The following is a 24,389-nucleotide window of genomic DNA, read 5'->3' as shown; positions in this document are numbered from 1 at the left end:
CATATCAAGTTTTTGATTTTTTCTTGACTGGTACAGCAGCCACTTGTGTGGTCATAAAGGGCTTCTGAAACTCGACTTTCCCAGGCTCAGTACACTACATCTGGAGAGCCTGCAAATATGGTTTATGGCCACCTTTGCTGCAGGGGAGAGTGGCCTCAGCTCTGATTCTCCACTGGAAGAATGGGTGGAACAGAGGTTATTATTTATTAAGTGCTGACATTGTGCTCCATGTGGTATGAAACACACAGACACAGTCCATGTCTTAAGTGTGAAGAAGAACTGCCAGCTGGCATGTCTCTCCACTTACCTTTATAGGGTGCCGTGGAAAACTCATCTCTTTGCACAACTTCCCTCAGTAACAATGATTTGCAGTATATCATAAATAATATGTAAGAACAGTCCCTCTAAAGATAGCAGTTCAAATCGGTGACATGAAGGAGAGGACAGGAATTTTGTTTTCCTGATTTTGTTTTTCGCTCAATTGTTGCACGATAGAGATTTAAACTGCACATATTTGACCTGCATATTTGATAATGGTGAAGGGTTCAAGGGTTTCTTTCATTCGTAAGTCACAGAGATCTTTAAGGTTGCCAGCCTCTTTTTCTGGCTTCCTTACACTCTTCCCTCTCCAGGTTTATGTGTCCGCTCTCCTTGTCTTCTTGCTTGGGCCATAACCAGCATAAAGACTCTTAGATTTAGACCGAAGGAGCCAAGGCAGGAACTGCAGCTGCATGCCCCCTGCATCTGAGACTTCCAAATGTGGAGCAAACATGAGAAGTACATGCTGCTGCAATTGAGAAGTGGCTGGTGGACTATCCAGCAAGGGAATGAGGTCGCAGCAGCAGCATCTGATAGATGCTCATAAATAGCAGCAATGAGGCAGAAAAGAAGGGAGATAGCATGAGGTGGAGATGATTTTGGAGCCCCCTGCAGTGTTAAAACCTAGGTGACTGTCCTGTATGCCAGGGGAGGGAGTTTAGAATACCATCTAATAGCTGTCAGCAAACTAGTTGACACCCTAGATGACAGAAGCCAAGTATGACTCAGCACCAGTAATGAGATTGCAGATATCCACGGTTATATTAGTTTCTGACTGTCTGATTCTGTCTACTGTGATAGATTTTGTAACTGCTTAGTGCAAAAGCAAAGAAATATAACTAGATAGATAAAAATGCACTTGTAATACAAATAATTACTAAGATTTTCCCCATAGAGCATACGTCATAGAGCATACGTGTTAGAATTGGAGTAGCTGACCTAACAGGTCTTTGCTTACTGCTTCTTTACGGAGTCAAATTTTTAAAAATGTCTTAAGTGGTGAGAAAAGGAGTACTTGTGGCACCTTAGAGACTAACCAATTTATTTGAGCATAAGCTTTCGTGAGCTACAGCTCACTACATCGGACGCATACTGTGGAAAGTGTAGAAGATCTTTTTATACACACAAACCCAGACTATAAGGAGAATATGGTTTTGGGCCTCCACTCCGTCTTGCCATTTTTTTCTGTCCATGTATCTCTTTTCAACCCATTTTTCATGTATTATGGCTGTCTCTTTCCCGTCTCCCTCTCTTCATCCCTCACCCACTCACATTCATCTTTAGCCAGGTATGTCTTCCTTTTTCTGTTTCTCTCCTGTTTTTCCCTCCAGCCCTGAAATGTGAGAAATTACAAGTGTACATGTTTCAGAGCAGGAGCGTTTTCTTATTGGCTCTGTCTGCAGAGTGAAACAGATTGACAGGTAGTTGGTGTCACTGGGGTTGTGTTTCTGTGCAGGAGTTTGATACTAAGAATGTTTCATCAGGCGCCAAAGCTAGTAGTCCACTGGATATCAATTGCGAGAAAAGAGGTAATCTGTAAGGGTATATCCTGAACACTCAATTTATCAATTAATTTATACTTGGTTCATACTATCAAAATTACCCTTTTATATACTTAACTCATGGCATATTATTAACTTCAGTTGTTTTTTTACATGGTATAGTCAGAAACTTTTACCGTGCCAGTGTGAGAGGCTTTCTTTCCAGTTGAATGATAGATTTTTTTTTTAAATCTTTTTTTATTGTGTTTAAAATATGTGGAAACATTTCTCTTTGGAGACCAATGACTGTAATGGTCTCTTTGGAAATTAAAATACTGTCTTTAGAGGAATAGATGGTCAGATTGGCAGAGACCCTGAGGGTTTTTTGCCTTCCTCTGCAGTGTGGGGCCTGGGTCACTTGCTGATTTGAACTAGAGTAAATGGTGGAATCTCTCTAACTTGAAGTTTTAAAATCAGGATTTGAGGACTTTTGTAACTCAGTCAGAAGTTATGGGCTGACAGTTAATTTCTTTTGAACCACCTTTTAAAGTACCTTGCTAGAGTGGGTAATAATCTCTCTCTCTGCCTCAGGTTCCCATCTGTAAAATAGGGATATTTCCCAAACTTACAGGGAGGTGTTCTGAGTATAAATTCATTAATGTTAGTGAACCTTCAGATGGATGGTGATGGTGGCCATATAAGTACCAAGTGGATAGGTCGAAGTAGATAGCTAATAGGAAATGAAATTGCATCAGATCTGGGCCCATAACAGCGAAAATGCTCATAGGTCACTTTTTTGCATTTCTTTGAATATGGAATGTATTCTGCACTGTGAACCATTTAAAAATGTCTATTACTTTATGCAAATACCTGAACTTTTGAGTGAAAACACTACAGCAGCTTTTTTTGGTCCCCTTCTAGGAAGAAAAGGCTTCTCTTCTCCATCGTACCCAGGAAGAAAGGCGTAAACGAGAGGTAAAATAGAGATAGTGTTGTGGAAAACAACAGCTTGCATGTACACTGTAATTTTGTTCAGCCTGATGATAGTTACACTTTGAAATTTTGTACTTTAGAGTTTTACTTGAAATTATTCTATAGGGTTTTTTCCAGTTTGTGAACTTTCTATGTACATTTTGTTCTTCCATATATCAGAATCAACAGAGCCATTTAAACTTTTCCCCCTAGATTTCCCCGATATGAATATTCTTCTATAAGAACTATTTACTTTTTTTAAAAAAAGTATTTAGTGTCTGATGCAATACCCATGGAAATCAATGCAAGTTTTGCCAATGACTTCAATGAGAATTGGATCAGGCCCTTAATGGAAAAAGGAATTTATGTGGCCAGGAATTTTCTCCTTACGCCTCCCTTGTCCTCGATTCCTCTGAACTGGGACTCAGGAGACCTAGGTTCTATACAAGACTCTGACACTGGCTTCTTCCCCTTTCTGTGCCTCAGTTTCCCCATCTGTAAAGAGAATGATACTGACCTCCTTTGTAAAGTACTTTGAAATCTACTGATGAAAAATGCTCTATAAGGAGTAGGGATGATAATTATTATGATAATGATGCTTGAGCCTGCAATTAAATCATTATCCTGTGTTGTGACATTAATCTGCTGCCATAACTAATTACTCCAAAATCACCTATGAAAAGAATGTAAACTGGAACGGTGAAAATACCATTTTCCAAACATAGTTGTTTTAATGAACAAACTTGGCAATAAAATGATACCAAGTAAGTGGAAAGTGAAAGGATTCATTTTTGTTTGACCTTCCCCATATTTTAAAAGGGGGTGAAAATACCCCTTTAAGTTTAGATAATTGGTCTCAGACAACAATGTGTACCTGAATAGTTTACATACTGATAAAGACCATAAACAAGAACATTTGACTCATAAACCTGTGCTTTTGTTTTTTTGCGAGACTGCTAACGAGTTCTATTGTAATTCACTATTTTTTATATTAGTTACTGGGTTTTGAGATCTAAAAGGATTGATTTTTAAGTTGGATGCACAGTTATGTACTGAATTTACACATGCAATCTGGTATCTTAAATTACTACTCCCATTTATGATCTGTCAGTCCTTACCAACATGCAAAAGTACTATTCTGTGTTTCAGAAACTTTTTGCTGAGTGATAAGTGGCTAACACACTCACTCAGCTGCTAATACTTGCATCAGAAACAAAGCACTGTGTACGGGTATATTATAGGCATATGCTTTGTGTATGTATCACACAAATATGTGTATAATGTATAGCTCCACTAGGGCTGTCAATTAATTGCAGTTAACTCATGCTATTAACTCAAAAAAATTAATTGTGATTAATCGCACTGTTAAACAATAGAATGCCAATTGAAAATTATTAAATATTTGTGGATGTTTTTCTACATTTTCAGCTATATTCCCACAGCTCCCATTGTCCGGGAACATTTGCACTAGAGCTGTGGGCTGCCGTGCAAATGTAAATAAACGGTCTGGAGGCCTGCCAGCAGATTACCCTGACGGGCCACAAATTGCCCACCACTTCTCTAAAGTTTTACATTGTTTTATTTTTGAATGCAGATTTTTTTTGTACATAATTCTACATTTGAATGTTCAACTTTCATGGTGAAGAGATTGCATTGTAGTACTTGTATGAGGTGAATTAAAAAATACTGTTTGTTTTTTACAGTGCAAATATTTTAATCAAAAATAAATATAAAGCAAGCACTGTTCACTTTCTATTCTGTGTTGTAATTGAAATCAATACATTTCAAAAATTATACATCCTAAATATTTAAATAAATGGTATTGTATTATTGGTTAACAGCGTGATTGATAACACGATTAATTGTGATTTTTTTAATCGCACAATTAATCGCGATTAATTTGTTTAATCGCTTGACAACCCTAATCTCCACATATATTAGTTTTACAGGATGAAATAAAAGTCCCTTTATAGAAGAGTTTTTTTTTTTTTTTTTTTTAAAAGAATGAGTCCTTTGAGAATAAAATCAGTTATGGGCTTTGAAAAAGTGCATGCAGTGAAATCTCAGTAGTGACCTCAGATTTCAAACACTCACAATTATGGGTCACTAATTGACAATTATGTATTCTAGGATGAAACCCATACCTGCAGAGAGGGAAAATATATCTGCCTTGCTGCATAATTTCACCCTGTGATATTATGGAGAGGTGGTGCATCTCCATAGTTGAGGTTGAGAATTTTTCCTAACTTTGCCCTTCCATCCATTAAAACCTTAAAATCTTTGATGTTTCACATTTTGTGTTTTGGTCTGGGGCCAGCACGGAATTAATTTGCTCAAATCTTGGAATAGTCAGTCTGTTTGGGGACCTGGGATTCAAAATCATACTGTAGATGTTGGATCGTGTTTTTCTGAAATTCTTTTAATGCCTTTTTTTGACATCTCAGCTCAAAAATGGCTTGTCTTAGAAAACAGGACAAAGGCATATTTGGTAAATTAATCACTGGTTAATTAGGATAATAAGAATGGCTTGTCTGTCTACAGCAAACTTTTAAATAGCATCAAATGTCACATGGAGACTTCTTTTTTTTGTCTGAGTAGGCCGTAAAAATGTAAGCGGGTATGGGTTTGTCACAGTAGTTTAAAAAAAAAAAAGGAAAAATTTTGACCTGTCCCCAAGTAACCCTCACTGATTTTGCTGTTGCCCGATTTCCCTACTTCCCCTGTCCTCAGCCATTGCCTTTGAGAGTTACTTACCCAATTACCTGCAGTTTTATCCTCCTCCTCTCCCCCTGCCCGAATAAATGCATCCTACCAAATAGTACAGGTATGAATGGAAATGTAATCTATATGCACTTCCATCGAATACTTCTTATCACCTTAATTGGCTGTGCTAGCAGTAGAAACTATTAAACTTCTTCCAGAATATCTGAGCCAGCTTGGCTTTCTGCTTAATTCTTTTGCAGAAATTAAGTCTCTTTAAGGAAATGATACTTTAAGACATTTCTGGGTGCTGAGAAGACTCCATAAAACGTTCCTCATCTTCTCTAATTTTTGTGCGAAGAGGAAGTGTCTTTCTCTATCTCCATGCCATGTCCCTGGATCTGAAGCACCAGATCTCATCTTCCTCTCAGAAGCAAAGGATCCCTTTAGAGGCAGTAAGACTACACCAAGAATATACCTGACTGATATAATCTATTTCTTATCCTAACAGAAACAACCCTAAAAGGCCCTGAACTTTGGCTAACCACTTGGGTCAAAGGGTAAACATAAGAATGGCCCTATTGGGTCAGACCAAAGGTCCATCTAGCCTAGTATCCTGTCTTCCAATAGTGGCCAGTGCCAGGTGCCCCCAAGGGAATGAACAGAACAGGTAATCATCAAGTGATCCATCCCCTGTCGCTCATTCCAGCTTCTGGCAAACAGAGGCTAGGGACACCATTTCTGCCCATTCTGGCTAATTGCCATTGATGGACCTATCCTCCATGAACGTATCTAGTTCTTTTTTGAACCCTGTTATGGTCTTGGCCTTCACAACATCCTCTGGCAAGGAGTTCCACAGGTTGATTGTGCATTGTGTGGAAAAAATATTTGTTTTAAACCTGCTGCCTGTTAATTTCATTTGGTGGCCCCAATTCTTGTGTTAGGAGAAGGAGTAAACAACACCTCCTTATCTACTTTCTCTACACCAGTCATGATTTTATAGACCTCAATCATATCTCCCCTTAGCCATCTCTTTTTCAAGCTGAAAAGTCCCAGTCTTATTCATCTCTCCTCATACGGAAGCCGTTCCATACCCCTAATCGTTTTTGTTGCCCTTTTCTGAACCTTTTCCAATTCCAATATATATTTTTGAGATGGGGCAACCATATCTGCACACAGTATTCCAGATGTGGGCATACCATGGATTTATATAGAGGCAACTTGATATTTTCTGTCCTATCATCTATCCCTTTCTTAATTATTCCCAGCATTCTGTTTGCTTTATTGACTGCCGATGCACATTGAGTGGATGTTTTTAGAGAACGATCCACAATGACTCGAAGATCTCTTTCTTGAGTGGTAACAGCTCATTTAGACCCCATCATTTTATATGTATGGTTGGGATTATGTTTTCCAATGTGCATTACTTTGCATTTATCAACATTAAATTTCATCTTCCATTTTGTTGCCCAGTCACCCAGTTTTGAGAGATCCCTTTGTAGCTCTTTGCAGTCTGCCTGGGACTTAACTATCTTGAGCAGTTTTGTATCATCTGCAAATTTTGCCACCTCACTGTTTACCCCTTTTTCCAGATCATTTATCAATATATTGAATGGGACACCACTATTTACTTCTCTCCATTCTGAAAAATGACCACTTATTCCTATCCTTTGTTTCCTATCTTTTAACCAGTTATCAATCCATGAGAGCACCTTCCCTCTTATCCCATGGCAGCTTACTTTGCTTAAGAGCCTTTGGTGATGGACCTTGTCAAAGGCTTTCTGAAAATCTAAGTACACTATATCCACTGGATCACCCTTGTCCACATGCTTTTTGACCCCTTCCAAGAATTCTAGTAGATTGGCGAGGCATGATTTCCCTTTACTAAAACTATGTTGACTCTTCCTCAACAAATTATGTTCATCTATACGTGTGACAATATTGTTCTTTATTATAGTTTCAACCAGTTTCCTGGTACTGAAGTCAGGCTTACAGGCCTGTAATTGACAGGATAACCTCTGGAGCCCTTTTTAAAAATTGGCTTCACATTAGCTATCCTCCAGTCGTCTGGTACAAAAGCTGGTTTAAATGATAGGTTACAGACTACAGTTAGTAGTTCTGCGGTTTCACATTTGAGTTCCTTCAGAACTCCTGGGTGAATACCATCTGGTCCCGGTGACTTACTGCTGTTTAATTTATCAATTTGTTCCAAAACCTTCTCTAATGATACCTCAATCTGGGACAGTTCCACAGAGCTGTCACATGAAAAGAATGGGTTATGTTTGGGATTCTCCCTCACGTCCTCCACCGTGAAGACCGTAATGGCCTTATTGTCCTTGAGTGCTCCGTTAGCACCTCGATCGTTCAGTGGCCCCACTGGTTGTTTAGCAGGCTTCCTGCTTCTGATGTTCTTAAACAAAAATTTGCTATTACTTTTTGAGTCTTTGGCTAGCTGTTCCTCAAATTCTTCTTTGGCCTTCCTTATTGTATTTTTACACTTCATTTGCCAGTAAACGGTATTATCAGATTTAAATCAGTCATTGAAAAGTGTGGTGTTAAAACACTATGTTTAATAAGATATGAAAACTCCTCTTCTGTTCTTGAAATCATGACATTTTTTCATATAATTCTTATTGATTATTAAAAATTGCTTATCCTGCTATAAATTTACATTGCCTTTACAAACAAAAGGAATCTCTTCCTGAGCAGGACTAAATTATGTATATGTGTATGTCACTAATGTTTAAGTCACAGGCACCTTTCTCTTATTTTGATAAAGATATATTTAATTTTCAGAAGTATGCAAACATACAGAAAAAGCAAATTGGACAGAGTATATAAAAAAAACAAAAATATCTTTGAATATAAATATATATGACAAAATTATAGAAGCAAGATTCAGTTTTGCATCCTTTATTTTTGACTGCCTTATTTCTTTCATTTTATAGGAAGAAAGACGAAGGCTGAAAAATGCAATAATCATCCAGTCCTTCGTTCGGGGGTACAGGGCTAGAAAGTACCAAGTAGGTATTTTTCTCATCAATTGAGAGAGAAATTGTGATAAAATAAATGTGTAAAACAATTTAATTGAAGCTGGGGTTTCTTAATACTATAGTCCTAGCCATTTCTGTTGAGAAACTTTGATATTGCTAGCTTCCTTTGGTAAGCATGGTGCAAACCCATATAAGAAAAGTGAAATGCAAGAGTTGGTTTTATTCTCAGTTTGGCCTTATTTTTAAAGGGCATTGTTGAGCATTGACTTCAGTGGGAATATTCATGTTTTCAAAGTTAAAGCACGTGCATAAGGGCATTGCTGGACCGTGTTCTTGCAGTTCCTGTTTACATGAAGAGAAGCTGGGGTTGCTTAGCACCTCTGAAAATTGGGCCAATATGTTTCAAGTGATTGAAATGGCATTTCTAGTGTGTGATACACAAACATGTTTCTTCATATAATTTAGGTGATAGGTTGATTTGGAAGGGGCTTCTTTAAGACAGCACTGGGTCAGTTATTCTGCAAAAGGGTTGTTTATGTTTATGAACTGGCTAACAGAGTGGGCTGGTTCAAAACAAGTTTATATTAAATGGTATTTCTTAACATGGGTCTTCAGGACAAATTGTAAACAAAGAATCAGCATAATGCTGTGGAGGGGATTTGTCTAACTTGGACTCTTAACAAATATGTAACATCAGAATAGTACCTTCATTTTACCTGTCAGATAAGATGGAAACTCAAAATGAATAGCTTAAAATCCTGCATTTATATTTTAATGTGTTGTCAGAGCATAATTTTAATTTATTTTTAACTTTTAAGTACTCCATCCAAAGAAGTGAATTTGATCGCTGTGCTAATCTGGCACAATCTGGAGGAACTGTCTCCACTGCCAGTGGAGCTAATCTGACCCTTTTAGTACGTCAACTTCTGTTTTTTTATAGACAGAAAGAGGATTCTAAGCGTTTGGTGAGTGCCAGTACATATTTTACTCTACTGTAGTTAGTTTTATTTCTTGCATGTTTTTTAGTCACTTCATCACTAATTGCTTCATTCAGCAGAAATAAGTGGGTGGCTGCAGAACAGGCTTAGTTATCCTTTTGATCCATTTGTTAGAAATGTGGCTGTTCTGTAGCCCTCTTTTTTAATCCAGTTTCAAAGAGAGCAAAATTGATGGATTTTGATGGCTAGCTTTCTTCTTTGTACTTCCTATTGAACGCCAATTCAGATGAAATAGCACAAATCCACTTTTCATGTGTATAATTAAATATTAAAGGTCAGTGGGAAGTTTGAGAAACCATTGTGAATAGCAGCATAAATGGTATACATAACTCATAAGAAAAAAAATTGCACTCAGAGTGAACCACCACTGTATGAAAATATTGTAGCTGTTAGCATTGTTTCTTTTTTTTTTCCCTTCAGTTTTCTGTAGCTTCTTCTTTCCACAAGTTTATGTGAAGTCGTTGAGTTTTCTGCAGTTACTGATAAGGATAGCATGTCTCTGCAGAAGTCTAAATCCTGCAAGGAAGAAGGATTTAAACATAAAAGTAAATGAATATGAAACTATTGCGACGGTTTGAAAATTTAAAATATATGAAGAATACACTTTTTCCTTGTCGGAAGTTTAAAACTTTTTCAGTTTCAACTTCTAAAGATGGGATGAACATTTATCGTACCTTAAAACTTTTCAGATGAGGAACCTCCTTCTTTCTCAGTGAAGAATATGCTAATATGTCTTAGTCTGTGTTGTGTAAAGTGCCTTGTGCATTTAGTGTGCCTGCATCTGTATAAGATAATATATTAAAATTGTTCATTTATATAACAGTCTATATTCTCTGTCACAAAACATAGACTAAGACAAGACATAGCTGTTTAGTCTGTTAGCCTAGCTCTGAGAATTTTAAAGGACTAATACAGATATTATTTTTCTGCAACATTGAAAAGCAAGCTTCCCCTGCTACCAAGGGGTTAATCATGCTTTTCCCGGAGCACAGTCTACTGACATTGATGGTGTAGGTGCATATAAAAGAAGTTAGAAAAAGGTGATTATGTTTGCATATGCTCTATTAAAACATAGGGTTTGAAAAATTCCCAGTCATTATCAAAGGAGAAAATCAACAGGAAAAGAGGTGTAATGGTCATGCAGATTGTATGGTGGAAGGGGGGGAATAAACTAGTTGACCCTGTAATTCTATAAATTTACACAACTCTTCTGAAAGCCAATATGTTCAGTAATAAGATCTTTTAACCAGTTCATACATTCTAGATTATAATATTTTCTTGTACCTTGTATTTACCCTACACACTGTGCTTGGTTTATATTCTGAGCTAAGAGGGATAGCCATTCCTGTTTTCCCAGTGGTTCACTAGTTATCCAATGTCTAACCTAATTGCATATGATGAAAGTGGTTAGCCCCACTGTCCCATTTCCTCAGCACTTTCTTTAACCCTGTCATTTCTTAACTAGTAAGTCCTAGGGTAGAGTTCACTACTGAATATATGCCTAAAAGCTGACCTTCTTAAAACTATACCTGAAAATCGTTGCATTTTCTACAGTCCTAGGTCACCTGCTTAATCATCACCTTCTGCCTATGTTTTTCCCTACATTTATTACCTGAACATTTTGCCTGTATAGGGGATCAGATAATACTTATTTTAAAAACCTGCTGCTAGACTATTTTTGATGTTAATAAGTGCTATTTCCCAGTCCATATAACTCAGACCGGTATTCAGGTCTTCTTGCAAAAATTGTCATGTGTTCAAGGTATTCTTTTCTTATCCCAACAAATCGCTTGAGCAGCCATGATATTATTCATACCTGTTTCCTGTTGCAGCAATCTCACCGCCTTCTCATTCTGTTCTACAGCTGTAGAACCTGAAATGTGAAAAACATTTACTTAGACTATTTTTAATGATATATATATATTTGTTTTAGGGAATTGGTAATTAACCCTGACCTTTTCAGATGACATTAAGGTGTTTCATAGATTCAGAGAGGTTTAAGGCTGGAGGGACCATTGGATCATAGGAATCATAGAACTGGAAGGGACCTCGAGAGATCATCTAATCCAGTCTCATGTGCTCAAAGCAGGATTAAGTATTATCTAGACCATCCCTGACAGGTGTTTGTTCAACCTGATCTTAAAAATCCTGAATGATGGAGATTCCACCACCTCCCTAGACAATTTATTCCAGTGCTTAACCACTCTGACAGGAAGTTTTTCCTAATGTCCAACCTAAAGCGCCCTTGCTGCAATTTAAGCCCATTGCTTCTTGTCCTATCCTCAGAGGTTAAGAAAAACACTTTCTCCCTCCTCCTTGTAACAACATTTTCTGTACTTGAAAACTGCTATCATGTCCCCCCTCAGTTGTCTCTTCTCCAGAATAAATAAACCCATTTTTTTTCAATCTTCCCTCATAGATCATGTTTTCTAGACCTTTAATAATTTTTGTTGCTCTTCTCTGGGTCTTTCTCCAGTTTGTCCACATCTTTCCTGAAATGTGGTGCCGAGAACTGGACATAATACTCCAGTGGAGGCCTAATCAGTGCGGAGTAGAGCAGAAGAATTACTTTTCATGTCTTGCTTACAATACTCCTGCTAATACATTCCAGAATGATGTTCACTTTTTTTGCAACAGCGTTACACTGTTGACTCATATTTAGCTTGTGATCCGCTATGACCCCCAGATCCCTTAGAATCATAGAATATCAGGGTTGGAAGGGACCTCAGGAGGTCATCTAGTCCAACTCTCTGCTCAAAGCAGGACCAATCCCCAACTAAATCATCCCAGCCAGGGCTTCGTCAAGCCTGATCTTAAAAACTTCTAAGGAAGGAGATTCTACCATCTCCCTAGATAACCCATTCCAGTGCTTCACCACCCTCCTAGTGAAATAGTATTTCCTAATATCCAACCTAAACCTCCCCCACTGAAACTTGAGACCATTGCTCCTTGTTCTGTCATCTGCCACCACTGAGAACAGCCTAGAGCCGTCCGCTTTGGAACCCCCTTTCAGGTAGTTGAAAGCAGCTATTAAATCCCGCCCTCATTCTTCTCTTCTGCAGACTAAATAATCCCAGTTCCCTCAGCCTCTCTTCATAAGTCATGTGCTCCACCCCTCTACTAATTTTTGTTGCCCTCCACTGGACTCTTTCCAATTTTTCCACATCCTTCTTGTAGTGTGGGACCCAAAACTGGATACAGTACTCCAGATGAGGCCTCACCAATGCTGAATAGAGGCGAATAATCACGTCCCTCGATCTGCTGGCAATGCTTCTACTTATACAGCCCAAAATGCTGTTAGCCTTCTTGGCAATAAGGGCACACTGTTGACTCATATCCAGGACAATGTATCCTTTCCGCAGTACTCTTTCCTAGGCAGTCATTTCCCATTTTGTATGTGTGCAACTGATTGTTCCTTCCTAAGTTGAGTACTTTGCATTTGTCCTTATTGAATTTCATCCTATTTACTTCAGACCATTTCTCCAGTTTGTTCAGATCAGTCTGAATTTTAATCCTATCCTCCAAAGCAGTTGCACCTCCTCCCAGCTTGGTATCATCTGCAGACTTTATAAGTGTACTCTCTGTGCCATTATCTAAATCATTGATGAAGCTATTGAACAGAACCGATCCCTGCAGGACCCCACTCGTTATGCCCTTCCAGCTTGACTGTGAACCACTGATAACTACTTTCTGGGAACGATTTTCCAACCAGTTATGCACCCACCTTATAGTAGCTCCATCTAGGTTGTGTTTCCCTAGTTTGTTTATGAGAAGGTCAGGCAAGACAGTATCAAAAGACTTACTAAAGTCAAGATACACCACGTCTACCGCTTCCCCCCGGCCAGAAGGCTTATTACCCTGTCAAAGAAAGCTATCGGTTGGTTTGGCAAGATTTGTTTTTGACAAATCCATACTGACTGTTACCTATCACCATATTATTTTCTAGATGTTTGCAAATTGCTTGCTTAATTATTTGCTCCATTATCTTTCCGGGTACAGAAGTTAAGCTGACTGGTCTGTAATTCCATGGGTTGCCCTTCTTTCCCTTTTAATAGATTGGCACTATATTTGCCCTTTTCCAGTCTTCTGGAATGTCTCCTGTTTTCCATGACTTTTTTCAAAGATAATTGCTAATCTAGATCATATAGTCTAACTTCCTATGTATCACAGACCCTTAAATTTCACTCAGGTACCCCTGTATTGAGCCTAATAATTCATGTTTGGCTGAAGCATGTCTTCCAGAAAGACGTCTAGTCTTGATTTGAAGATATCAAAAGATGGAGAATCCACCACTTCCTTTGCGAGTTTGTACCATTGGTTAATTGCCCTCACTGTTAAAAATCTGCCTTATTTCTCTTTTGACTTTGTCTAGCCTCAGTTTTCTGCCACTCGTTCTTGTTACGCCTTTTTTGCTCAATTAAAGAGCCCTTTATTACCCAGTATTTTCTCTCTGTGAAGGTACTAATGCAGTGTAATCAAGTCTGGGAGATATTTCCCATTGAAAGAATAACCTAATTACACTAACTTCAGAGGACATGAGTAATTAATAAAGACATCAAAGAAAATGCCTCAAACGTTAAAAGAATCCTAAAACTTTCAGTAAATCCAGGCCAAGGAAAGAAAACAAGAAGAGAATTTCTAATTGTTGAGCACACTATTTGTCCTTGATATGTACTCTTTTGTAGTCAGTTCTTTTTTGGGGTGGGGGGGGATATATATTATGAAGCTTCACACAAAATACTTTAAATTTGAGGAGTTAGGGAAAAATAATAAACTATTTGATGCATATTTTAAAATGGTCTGTTAAATATTTGAAAAACATGTAGCATTTTTAAATGCTACACTGAAGATAATAGAGCAGTAAAGTGCTGTAAGCGTGCATAACCCACGTGTGGAACAAGATCCCCCCCCCCACCTAGAAATTGTGATTGCCACATAAGAGGTTCATAAAGAGAACCTTTTAAATGTAGTTTACCTCACTGTAACTACAGGGTCAAATTAAGGCAACCTGGGGCATACCAGGCACACATAATAAGGGGTTTGTTATTGTCCTGTCTCTATTTGGAGTGGTGGTGGCAGGGCATCTCCCTCCCCTCTCAGAGAGGTGGGGTAGCATTATGGGGTCCTCTTCTCCCCCTCCCCACCGAGCAGCAGGAGTGGCGGCAGGGTTGGTGGGGGGAAGTACCTGTCTCAGCAGTTGAGAAGTTTTTGCTTGGATGGATGAGTCGGATTTGCTGCTGTCATAGATCCTAGCAAGTGCCTCTCATGGCTGCTCACTAGGACTGCTGTGAAGGAAGTCCAAGCCTCTGCTGTTCTGGGTCGCCAGGATGTGTCAAGCTTCTAGAATCTTAGCAGTCTGCATCATTGGGCCCTTCCTTGCCCTCTTTGGCACGTTTCCTTGGCGCTGATTCTCCGTCTGTTCCCCTTCTTGGAAATGGAGTTTCTCCGCCCATCTGCCTTTAGCCCCCAGGAGCAGCACTGACCCCTGAATTACCCCAATTACTTAAACACACCCCTCTGTGAGAATTCCTTCCCAAAGTTAAGAAGCTTCTGGTTCCAGTTTAACTCAAGCACATGCAGCATTGTGAAGCAGTTAACGCACAAAGTCCAACATGTTTATGCCCCATTTATTTAATCACAGAAAGCCCAGGAGAGTTTATATCATACCAAAAATAAACATCTTAAACTTCAGTATCCCTCACTCGTTCAGCCCTGTGCTGTGAGTCTTGGGAGAACCATCTGGGCAATGGTGAAGCCAGGTTTTACACCTGGGGAGGTGGCAGGGGGGGAAGAGAGATGGGTCATTGCTGGTGGGGTGAAGAGCAAGCCTACCTCCACACTCACCTGGCAGCAGCGGCTTCTATCCTTCAGGGCTGGGCCCAGCTCTTCACTCCACGTGTTGCAGCCTGGCACATGGGGTTGTGGAGTAGCGCATCATGACAGAGCGGTGGCCAGGCCAAATTTGAGTGAGTGATGTGCACCATGTCACAACATTAGGAGTGGGGAGCCAGGCCCAGCCTTGTGCTACAGGAAACACTGCTGCTGTTTGAGTGCAGGGCGGGCTCACTCTTCTGCCCTGTGTGAAAATTCGTGTCATACAGGTACTTTTGTCAGTTGCATAAATATGCTTGAAAAGGTGTCACATGTACATCAGTTAGTTCTGCCACTGCGTTTGGATCCAGGAAGGCAGGCGGGGAGTCCCCAGCCTCATAAGGTGTTGCATGCTCAGTTGCTTCTCCCTCATGGACTGGAGAAAATGGCCCATGAGCACAACAGCTTCTGTTCTTTTTAGAACCTTCAGTCACCTGTGTCAGGTGACACTCTTGCCAGCTTCCCCATTTGAGCACAAAATCCTGCCAGGTGACTTTGCTATCAAGGTGACTTGCCTCCTGCTAATCCAGTTTTTCTGGGCAGGGATCTGTCTTTTGTCTAGAATGTATAGATTTCCAATGATGGGGTACTTAGAATCAGCTACTCTCTTTTTGTTTTTTCCACCATCTTTGGAATCTAAACCCACCATGGAGAAACAGACCATAGAGAAGTCAAAAGGCTGCACATTCAGAGTGGAGTTTGCAGACACATAGGGATCATAATCTCACACAGAATTCATAAATTGTACAGACATATTCCTAAATGGTCACAGCTGCGCTCTTCTCTTTTCTCACAGTCAGTCTTCTGCAGCCATGGTGGCAGGGACTCCTTGAATAGTGGATCTCAGATGTATAGGAAAGCTTATAGATTATTGCTTCAGGCTGTCTGCCGACTCAATTATAATTATAATCATTTCTCATATTCAAGCTTTTCTTTGCAGCATGAGGGCTAAAAACTACTTTTTAAATGAAAGTTTAGCTTTTGACATACTAACATAATCACATGACTCCAGTAGCTGGAGACCCAGGCTTAGGTTTATTGTGCCAGTGGCTTAATCAAATCCTGATTAGAGAAATTTTTTATTGATTAATGACTTGTCACATTCTCATTAGATAATTCACAGTGCTAAACTATATCTCGTTTTATAACTTACTGTAAAATGGTATGAATAGCATTTTTTCATAGCATTTTATGTAGGCCAAAATATGATATACTCACTCATACCTTTCTCCATGAATTGGCTGTAATGGGACTTCTGGTAGAATAAAGTGCTTTTTCAAAATGAGTGAGGAAATCATTATCGGCCCATAATGAATAACAGCATTCATTTTTACAGGGTTTTTGATCAAATCTGTGCATTTTGTTTTTCCCAGATATGGATGTGTCAGAACTTAATTAAACAAAGTTCTCAGTTCGTTAAGCAGTTGGATGGTCCTGACAGACTTACTTGCTTATTCCAAATAAAAAGACTGTTGGGCCTATGTTGCAGGTAAATCACTTTCTTTCTCCCAACTAATATCTAAATGGCGTTCAGAAAACATGTATTGATATCACCAGATAAAACATAGGAATTAAATGTGATGGTTTGTTTAGTAGAGAGGGTTTTTCGTTGTTTTTTATTTTATTTTTTTAATTCATGTTAGATATACAGGCTCCAATAAAGGAAAATCTTTCCTATTCAGGACAGGAATTACACGTGCTTATTTTCCATTGACTTCAAAATTAAGCATGTGCTTGAGGGCTGTCCTCAATAGTGATGGATTTAAGCATGTGCTGAAGTATTTTCCTGAATTGGGACCATTAGCAATAATTGTCCAAATCAGAACATTTCCTCAGAACTAGTGACTGTTTGGGAAGAGCTGTATGAATCATAACTGTATCCCCAGCCTGTCACAAAGTGCTTTGTACTAAGATGTTTGTTGCTGTTCTATGGCTAATATGGTTGTTTAAAATACTGTTTGCTCCCACTTTTATTTTCAATTTGAGGCATGATGTGCATGCATGTCATTGAGTTCAGCAATGTGATAATTGCAGATAGTGATGCTGAGAGTACTTTCATAGGGCCACGGGAAGCAAAGTCTACTGGGACAGAGATAAATAGCTGACCTGGATCTGGTAGAAGTAGCCCACTCTCCTCTTTGGAACCAAAAAGATTATTCTTCACGTTGACATGATAACAGTAGCCAGCTCCCTTCTCCAGAGCTAAAAGGTCTTGTGAAGAGGATACTGTTTCCTTGGAGTGCAGAGCCAACAGTGGAACTCGCCACGTGAATATGTTTTGTCCTATGGTCTCAGTTCAGTTAATATTAGGGGCATTTGTAGACAATGAATGCCTAGTGCACTTGGATTTGATAAATTTTTGCATTCTTCTGGTAACTGTATACATAGTGAATTATGACATCAAAACTCTGTAAACTAAAATATAGGGTACATTGGAACCCAGTTGTTGTTAAGACCTTTTCATTTCATGATATCACTGCACTAGAAGTGAAGTTCCACTGTAATTGGAATTGCAATTTACAGTTTTAAAATTTGAAATAATTTGGAATATTCTTTCTACTTTAGAAATTAAGTTTTACTATATCAGAGTTCACTGTATATTTTACTGTATCAGATATTTGTATTAAAGAGAACTAAAATGTTGTTGCAATATGCGTTTTATATCTGTTACGGTTTAAATCTCTTTTACAAAAGGGTGAAGTGCAATGGAACCAAAAAGGTTTTTGATACTAATGTATATTTTCAGATAACATCTATATTTACATATCAGATGGTTTCAGTTCTATCAATTCTCATGGACTCAATATTTGTGTATATTTCTCATACTTTAATGTGTCCCTTGGTAATGTAAAGTCTACCATGGAAATAGAATTTAAAGTATACATTGTACTTTAGATTAGAAAGTAATAGGCTTATTTAAAACGGTTTATTTCCGTGTGAGAAAATTGCTCAGTGTAAATAGTTATGTATCAGTTTCTAATATTGACTCAGTAGGACGTTAGCTTAAAAAAAAACAAAACCACAGGATAAATTCATGTGAATTGGTGCACCAAGATAAGTAATTATAAAGAAAAAATAAAAGCTGATGTGGTTTGCATACATTTTCCCACTGTATTTCATAGAACAGGGGTGGGCAAACTTTTTGGCCTGAGGACCACATCTGGGAATAGCAATTGTATGGCGGGCGATGAATACTCACAAAATTGGGGTTGGGGTGCGGGAGGGGGTGAGGGCTCTGGTTGGAGGTGCAGGATGGGTTTGGCCAGAAATTAGGAGTTCAGGGTGTGGGAGGGGGCACCAGGCTGGGGTGGGGTGAGGGCTCTGGCTGGGGGTGCAGGCTCTGGGATGGGGCTGGGGATGAGGAGTTTGGGGTATAGGAGGGTGCTCTGGGCTGGGACCGAGGGGTTTGGAGGGCAGGAGTGGGATCAGGGCTAGGGCAGGGGGTTAGGGCGCAGGGGGAGGCTCAGGGGTGCAGACTCTGGGTGGCACTTACCTCAAGCAGCTCCCAGAAGAAGTGGCATGTCCCTTCTCTGGCTCCTATGCGGAGGCAAGGCCAGGCGGCTCTGTGCACTGTGCTGTGTGCAGGCACCGCCCTTGCAGCTCCCATTGGCCGCAGTTCCCGGCCAGTGGGAACTGCAGGGGTGGTGCTTGGAGTGGGAGCAGCGTGCAGAGCCCTCTGGCTGCCTCTGCGCGTAGGAGCCAGAGGCGGGCCATGCCACTATTCCAGGAGCCGTGTGGAGTGGCCCCTGACCCTGCTCCCCGGCTGGAGCTCCGGAGCTGGGCAAGCCCCAGACCCCACTCCCCAGCAGCGGCTCGAGGGCCGGATTAAAACAGCTGGCAAGCCGTAGCCAGCTCGCGGGCCATATCCAGCCCATGGGCTGTAGTTTGCTCACCCCGTCGTAGAATTATAGAACTGTAGGACTGGAAGGGATCTTAAGAGATCTTCTAGTCCAGTCCCTGCACTCAAAGCAGGGCTAAGTATCATCTAGACCATTTCCTGGTAGTTGTTTGTCTAACTGGAGAGGTAGATATGCTGGAGGGTAGGGGTAGGATACAGAGGGACCTAGACAAATTAGAGGATTGGGCCAAAAGAAATCTGATGAGGTTCAACAAGGACAAGTGCAGAGTGCTGCACTTAGGACAGAAGAATCCCATGCACCGCTACAGACTAGGGACCGAACGGCTAGGCAGTAGTTCTGCAGAAAAGGACCTAAGGGTTACAGTGGACGAGAAGCTGGATATGAGTCCACAGTGTGCCGTTGTAGCCAAGAAGGCCAATGGCATTTTGGGATATATAAGTAGGGGCATTGCCAGCAGATCGAGGGATGTGATCGTTCCCCTCCATTCGACATTGGTGAGACTTCGTCTGGAGTACTGTGTCCAGTTTTGGGCCCCACACTACAAGGAGGATGTGGAAAAATTGGAAAACGTCCGCCGGAGAGCAACAAAAATGATTAGGGGACTGGAACACATGACTTATGAGGAGGGGCTGAGGGAACTGGGATTGTTTAGTCTGCAGAAGAGAAGAATGAGAGCGGGATTTGATAGCTGCTTTCAACTACCTGAAAGGGGGTTCTGAAGAGGATGGATCTAGACTGTTCTGAGTGGTAGTAGATGACAGAACAAGGAGTAATGGTCTCAAGTTGCAGTGGGGGAGGTTTAGGTTAGATATTAGGAATAACTTTTTCACTAGGAGGGTGGTGAAACACTGGAATGCGTTACCTAGGGAGGTGGTGGAATCTCCTTCCTTAGAAGTTTTTAAGGTCAGGCTTGACAAAGCCCTGGCTGGGATGATTTAGTTGGGGATTGGTCCTGCTTTGAGCAGGGGGTTGGACTAGATGACCTCCTGAGGTCCCTTCCAACCCTGATATTCTATGATTCTAACCTGTTCTTAAAAACCTCCAGTGACTGAGATTCCACAACATCCCTAGGTAGTTTGTTCCAGTGCCTAACTACTGTTAGACATTAGGAAAAAGTTCCTAACTGTAACCTAAAGCTCCCTTGTGGAAATTTAAGCCCATTACTATTTCTCCTTAGCCACTAAGAACAGGACAACAACATAGCACTCTCTTCTTTATAACAACCTTTTACATACTTGAAGACTGTTATGTTCCCCTTCAGTTTTCTCTTCTCCAGAAAAAACAAACCCAGTTTTTTCAATCCTCCCTCATAGCTCATGTTTTCTAGACCTTTAATCATTTTTGTTGCTCTCCTCTGTACTTTCTCCAATTTGTCTACATCTTTCTTGAAATGTGGTGCCCAGAACTGGACACAATACTCCAGTTGAGGTCTAATCAGCACAGAGTAGAGCAGAAGAATTATTTTTTGTGTCTTGCTTACAACGCTCCTGCTAATACATCCCAGAATGGTGTTAGCTTTTTTGAAACAGTGTTAAATTTAGTTTGTGATCCGCTACGACCCGCAGATCCCTTTCCGCAGTACTCCTTTGTAGGCAGTCATTTCTTATTTTGTATATGTGCAACTGATTGTTCCTTCCTAAGTGGAGTACTCTGCGTTTGGCCTTATTGAATTTCATCCTGTTTACTTCAGACCATTTCTCCAGTTTGTCCAGATCATTTTGCATTTTAATCCTATCCTCCAAAGTACTTGCAACCTCTCCTAGCTTGGTATTGTCCATAAACTTTGTAAGTGTAGCCTCTATGCCATTATCTAAGTCATTGATCAAGATTTTGAACAGAACCAGACCCAGAACTGATCCCTGTGGGACCTCACTTGATATGCCCTACCCAGTTTGACTGTGAACCATTGATAACTACTCTCTGGGAAGGGTTTTCCAACCAGTTATGCATCATTGGTATAGTAGTTCCATCTAGGTTGCATTTCCCCAGTTTGTTTATGAGACGGTCATGAGAGACAGTATCAAAAGCCTTACTAAAGTCAGTTCTACCGCTTCCCCCTGTCCACAAGTCTTGTTACTCTGTCAGAGCTATTAGGTTGGTTTGACCTGTTTTGTTCTTGATTCAAAGTGACACAGTCAATTAAAATCATCCTTTTTTTTCTGGACATTTTTTAACTAGTGTGTTTACAAATGACACCTAAAATTACTATAAATTAAAGAGATTAGTGGAAATGTTTTCTCTGTTTTTTATTTTTTTTACTTTGTGCATTTGTCAGAATTTTGTGTATTCTTAATGTCATTGATTCTACTGTATAGTCTATCATTTTCTTTCTGTTCGAATTGGCTTTTTACACAACAAAAGAGGGATAGGCAAATGCAAAATTATAGAAATTAACAGGGGATCTTTGGGGCAGGGATAGTAACAGAAACTACTTTTAATGCTTTTTTTAATGGCTAGATTTCAAGTTGGCAGTGAGCCTATTTAAATTGTTGATTTTTTTCACTATAATATAGGTGTATGTATGTAATATAAACTACATAATACAAACTAGACTATTTGGACCTTAGGCTTCATTATTGTTCTGCGGCGTGAAACTCCATTTTGCCCGTGGTAGAACTTAAAAGCTGATCCAACCAGGTTTCTAAGGTTCTAGTTCCTTGATTTTGGGACTGTCCTTTTAACCTTTCCCTTCTTAATTTTCCTAGCCCGTATGCACCCCCAACCCATCATGGTGCCATATATTTATTCTCCCCCATTTCTGTAATTGCAGGTATTTGATGAATAGTTTAGCAAAGAAGTATAGAGAGTAGAATGTCTAGCACTTTGTTCTGTAGCTGAGGATAGAGCTTTTGTCACACATCTGACTGTCTTCAGCTGCCTCTCCAGAATCCCACACAGCTTAGTCCTGGCAGACCTGGCTTCATTTTCTGTGTTCATGTCATACCTGTTGGCAGATAGATACTCTGGACTTCTCTTCTGAGGAGTCTCATAATGATTGTGTCTATCTAATGAATGCTGCAGGCCACTAAACTTTGCAAGTCATTGAGGCCAAGAATTTAGGAAAGAGGGATTGGATATTTGTATGGAAAAGAAAAACATCGAGATTTTTTTATGGTTAATACTAAAAAAAAAGACTTCAGGAAAGAACAGAAAACCTTATGCTTCAGGGTTTAAACCAAGCTGTATTGGGAATTAGCATGACATGTTTGTGTGAAACAAGTTTATCCCACAGCTGCTTGTTGCATGGTTCCTGCTGCTTGTTGCATGGTTCCTTGTGCCTTCCCCTGAAGCATCTGGTGCTGGCCGCTGCCAAAGACAGGATATTTTACTAGATGGACCGTGAGTTTGATCTGGTTTGGTAATTCCTATGTTCCAGGGTTGTTGAAGCACTTGTCTTGTAAAGATAGTTGAACTCCTGAGGATGTTTAGAATCCATTATGAATAAGATTATTTTTAAGGAAGATGTGAAAATCTTCGTAGCTCAATTTTTAAAAAGTATGCATAAATCTTAACTTAAATGGGAAAAACCTCTCCTGTTAAGTAATTGTGAATTTTATTTTATTTACAGGTTACTGCAAAACTGCAACGATGACAGTCTGAATGTTGCACTTCCTATGAGAATGCTTGAGGTATTTTCATCTGAGAATACGTATTTACCTGTTTTACAAGATGCCAACTATGTGGCATCATTATTTGAACAAATTTTGCACTACATGGTTCAAAAAGGTCAGTAGCAGGAATATTAGAAGTTGTGGGAAAAAACACAAACTTTGAACAAATGTGTAACTGCTGAAGGCCATGTTACTGAAACACATTGTATTTTGACAACAGACATTATGGTTAACATTAAGTAGTTCTGACACTGACCCATAGTTTTAATGAACATGTTTAATGAACAGAAAGGTACAGCTCAATACTTGATTTCTTTGGAATCGTGTTTCTAAACTGTATGTTTTACTAGGTTGTTAGTGCAATTTGTTTTACTATTTAGTTTGTTATATGCTAATATTATATAGTGAATGTGCTTCTTTCATCTGTCTGCTGTTTTACATGTGAGCAAATAACCTCCCCCCAAGACCCAAACTGCAGTTCTACTCTGAAAAATAATTTTTTAAAAATGTTACCTTCTTGTGCAACAGATGATCTCCCTTTATCTGCTAGATGGTGTTAAAAAGTGTTTGTTAATTTTTAATCCTGTTAGCACCATAGTACCAACACAGCAAAGAGATAGTGAGCTATGTTCTGTTTCCTTTGTTCCATCATCAATAGAGTTGTTTGCGAAGTTCCAGGCAGTAACATCTGTGCAAACCTGTTGAAAGCAAATGGATTGCATAGGTGTTACTGAGGGTGTAATTTGGCTTGTGGAACTTTTATTACTTGTGGGATGTGCAAGAAGGAAAGGCGGCAGTTTGGCTTTCTGATCCTGGGTTGAGTTTGCCATACTCATATCAAAGGGAATGGAAAAACTTTTTCTTCTTAACTAATCATGTTTGACCTGACAGCCATTTATAGGAAAAAACTACAGAACTCCAGGATGTCATTTCTACAGTCACTTCTTGGAATAGATCCATATTTTAAAGGACAAAATCCTGCTGTTATGCTGGTCCTGTTGATTTAGATGGAACTGCTACAGTCAGAAATTACTTTTTACCAGAGCATAATACAGTGTGAGTGAGATTGCAATACGTTAATTGGCTTGCCTAGAAACTATTACACATTTTCATAGTATGCTATTAAGAACACCATAATTTGTATCTTTGTTTAGCTCTTGTATAAAGTATTTTTGAAGGTGTCACCTCCATATAGTGATGTTAGCTTGTCATTACTACATAACATCCAGTTTTCAAAATTGATGTACGAGAATTTAAATCTGGATAGGTTAAAAATCTAACTCCATAAAATTCAGCTGTCTGTCTGATCATAGTACAAAAAGCAAAAAATAGTAAGACTGCATGATAATGGCAGTTGTGCTGTCCTTTTAATCATACATGATACCTGAGTTATTGTACAAAACACTTTTGTGATCTTTGTTTATATCATTAATTTAAACTGTTTTGCACACAATCCATCTAGCCTGTGCTTCTGATAACTATTACCTTAGCTCCTACATCTCCTGTACTTTCCATTTGTTATTTCCACCACTTGTTACATCTTATCATATAGCCCCTACCCAAAAGAGCTTAACCGTTGTTTGAT

At 39.5% G+C, this 24,389-nt stretch overlaps 1 protein-coding gene across 1 annotated transcript in view; it reads left to right on the top strand.

Moving 5' to 3' along the window:
• Positions 1-24,389, top strand: part of UBE3C (ubiquitin protein ligase E3C) — a 168,544-nt gene that overhangs the window by 10,289 nt on the left and 133,866 nt on the right. Inside the window, exons 2-6 of the mRNA XM_084621594.1 lie at positions 2,721-2,774; positions 8,420-8,494; positions 9,283-9,429; positions 16,707-16,822; positions 22,762-22,919. Coding sequence (XP_084477720.1) covers positions 2,721-2,774; positions 8,420-8,494; positions 9,283-9,429; positions 16,707-16,822; positions 22,762-22,919 — 550 coding nt within the window. The remainder of the gene's footprint in view (positions 1-2,720; positions 2,775-8,419; positions 8,495-9,282; positions 9,430-16,706; positions 16,823-22,761; positions 22,920-24,389) is intronic.

Source organism: Lepidochelys olivacea (assembly GCF_965140295.1).
Source record: "Lepidochelys olivacea isolate rLepOli2 genome assembly, chromosome: 2".
NCBI classification, from domain to species: domain Eukaryota; kingdom Metazoa; phylum Chordata; order Testudines; family Cheloniidae; genus Lepidochelys; species Lepidochelys olivacea.
This window is presented reverse-complemented; position numbering and strand designations above follow the sequence as displayed.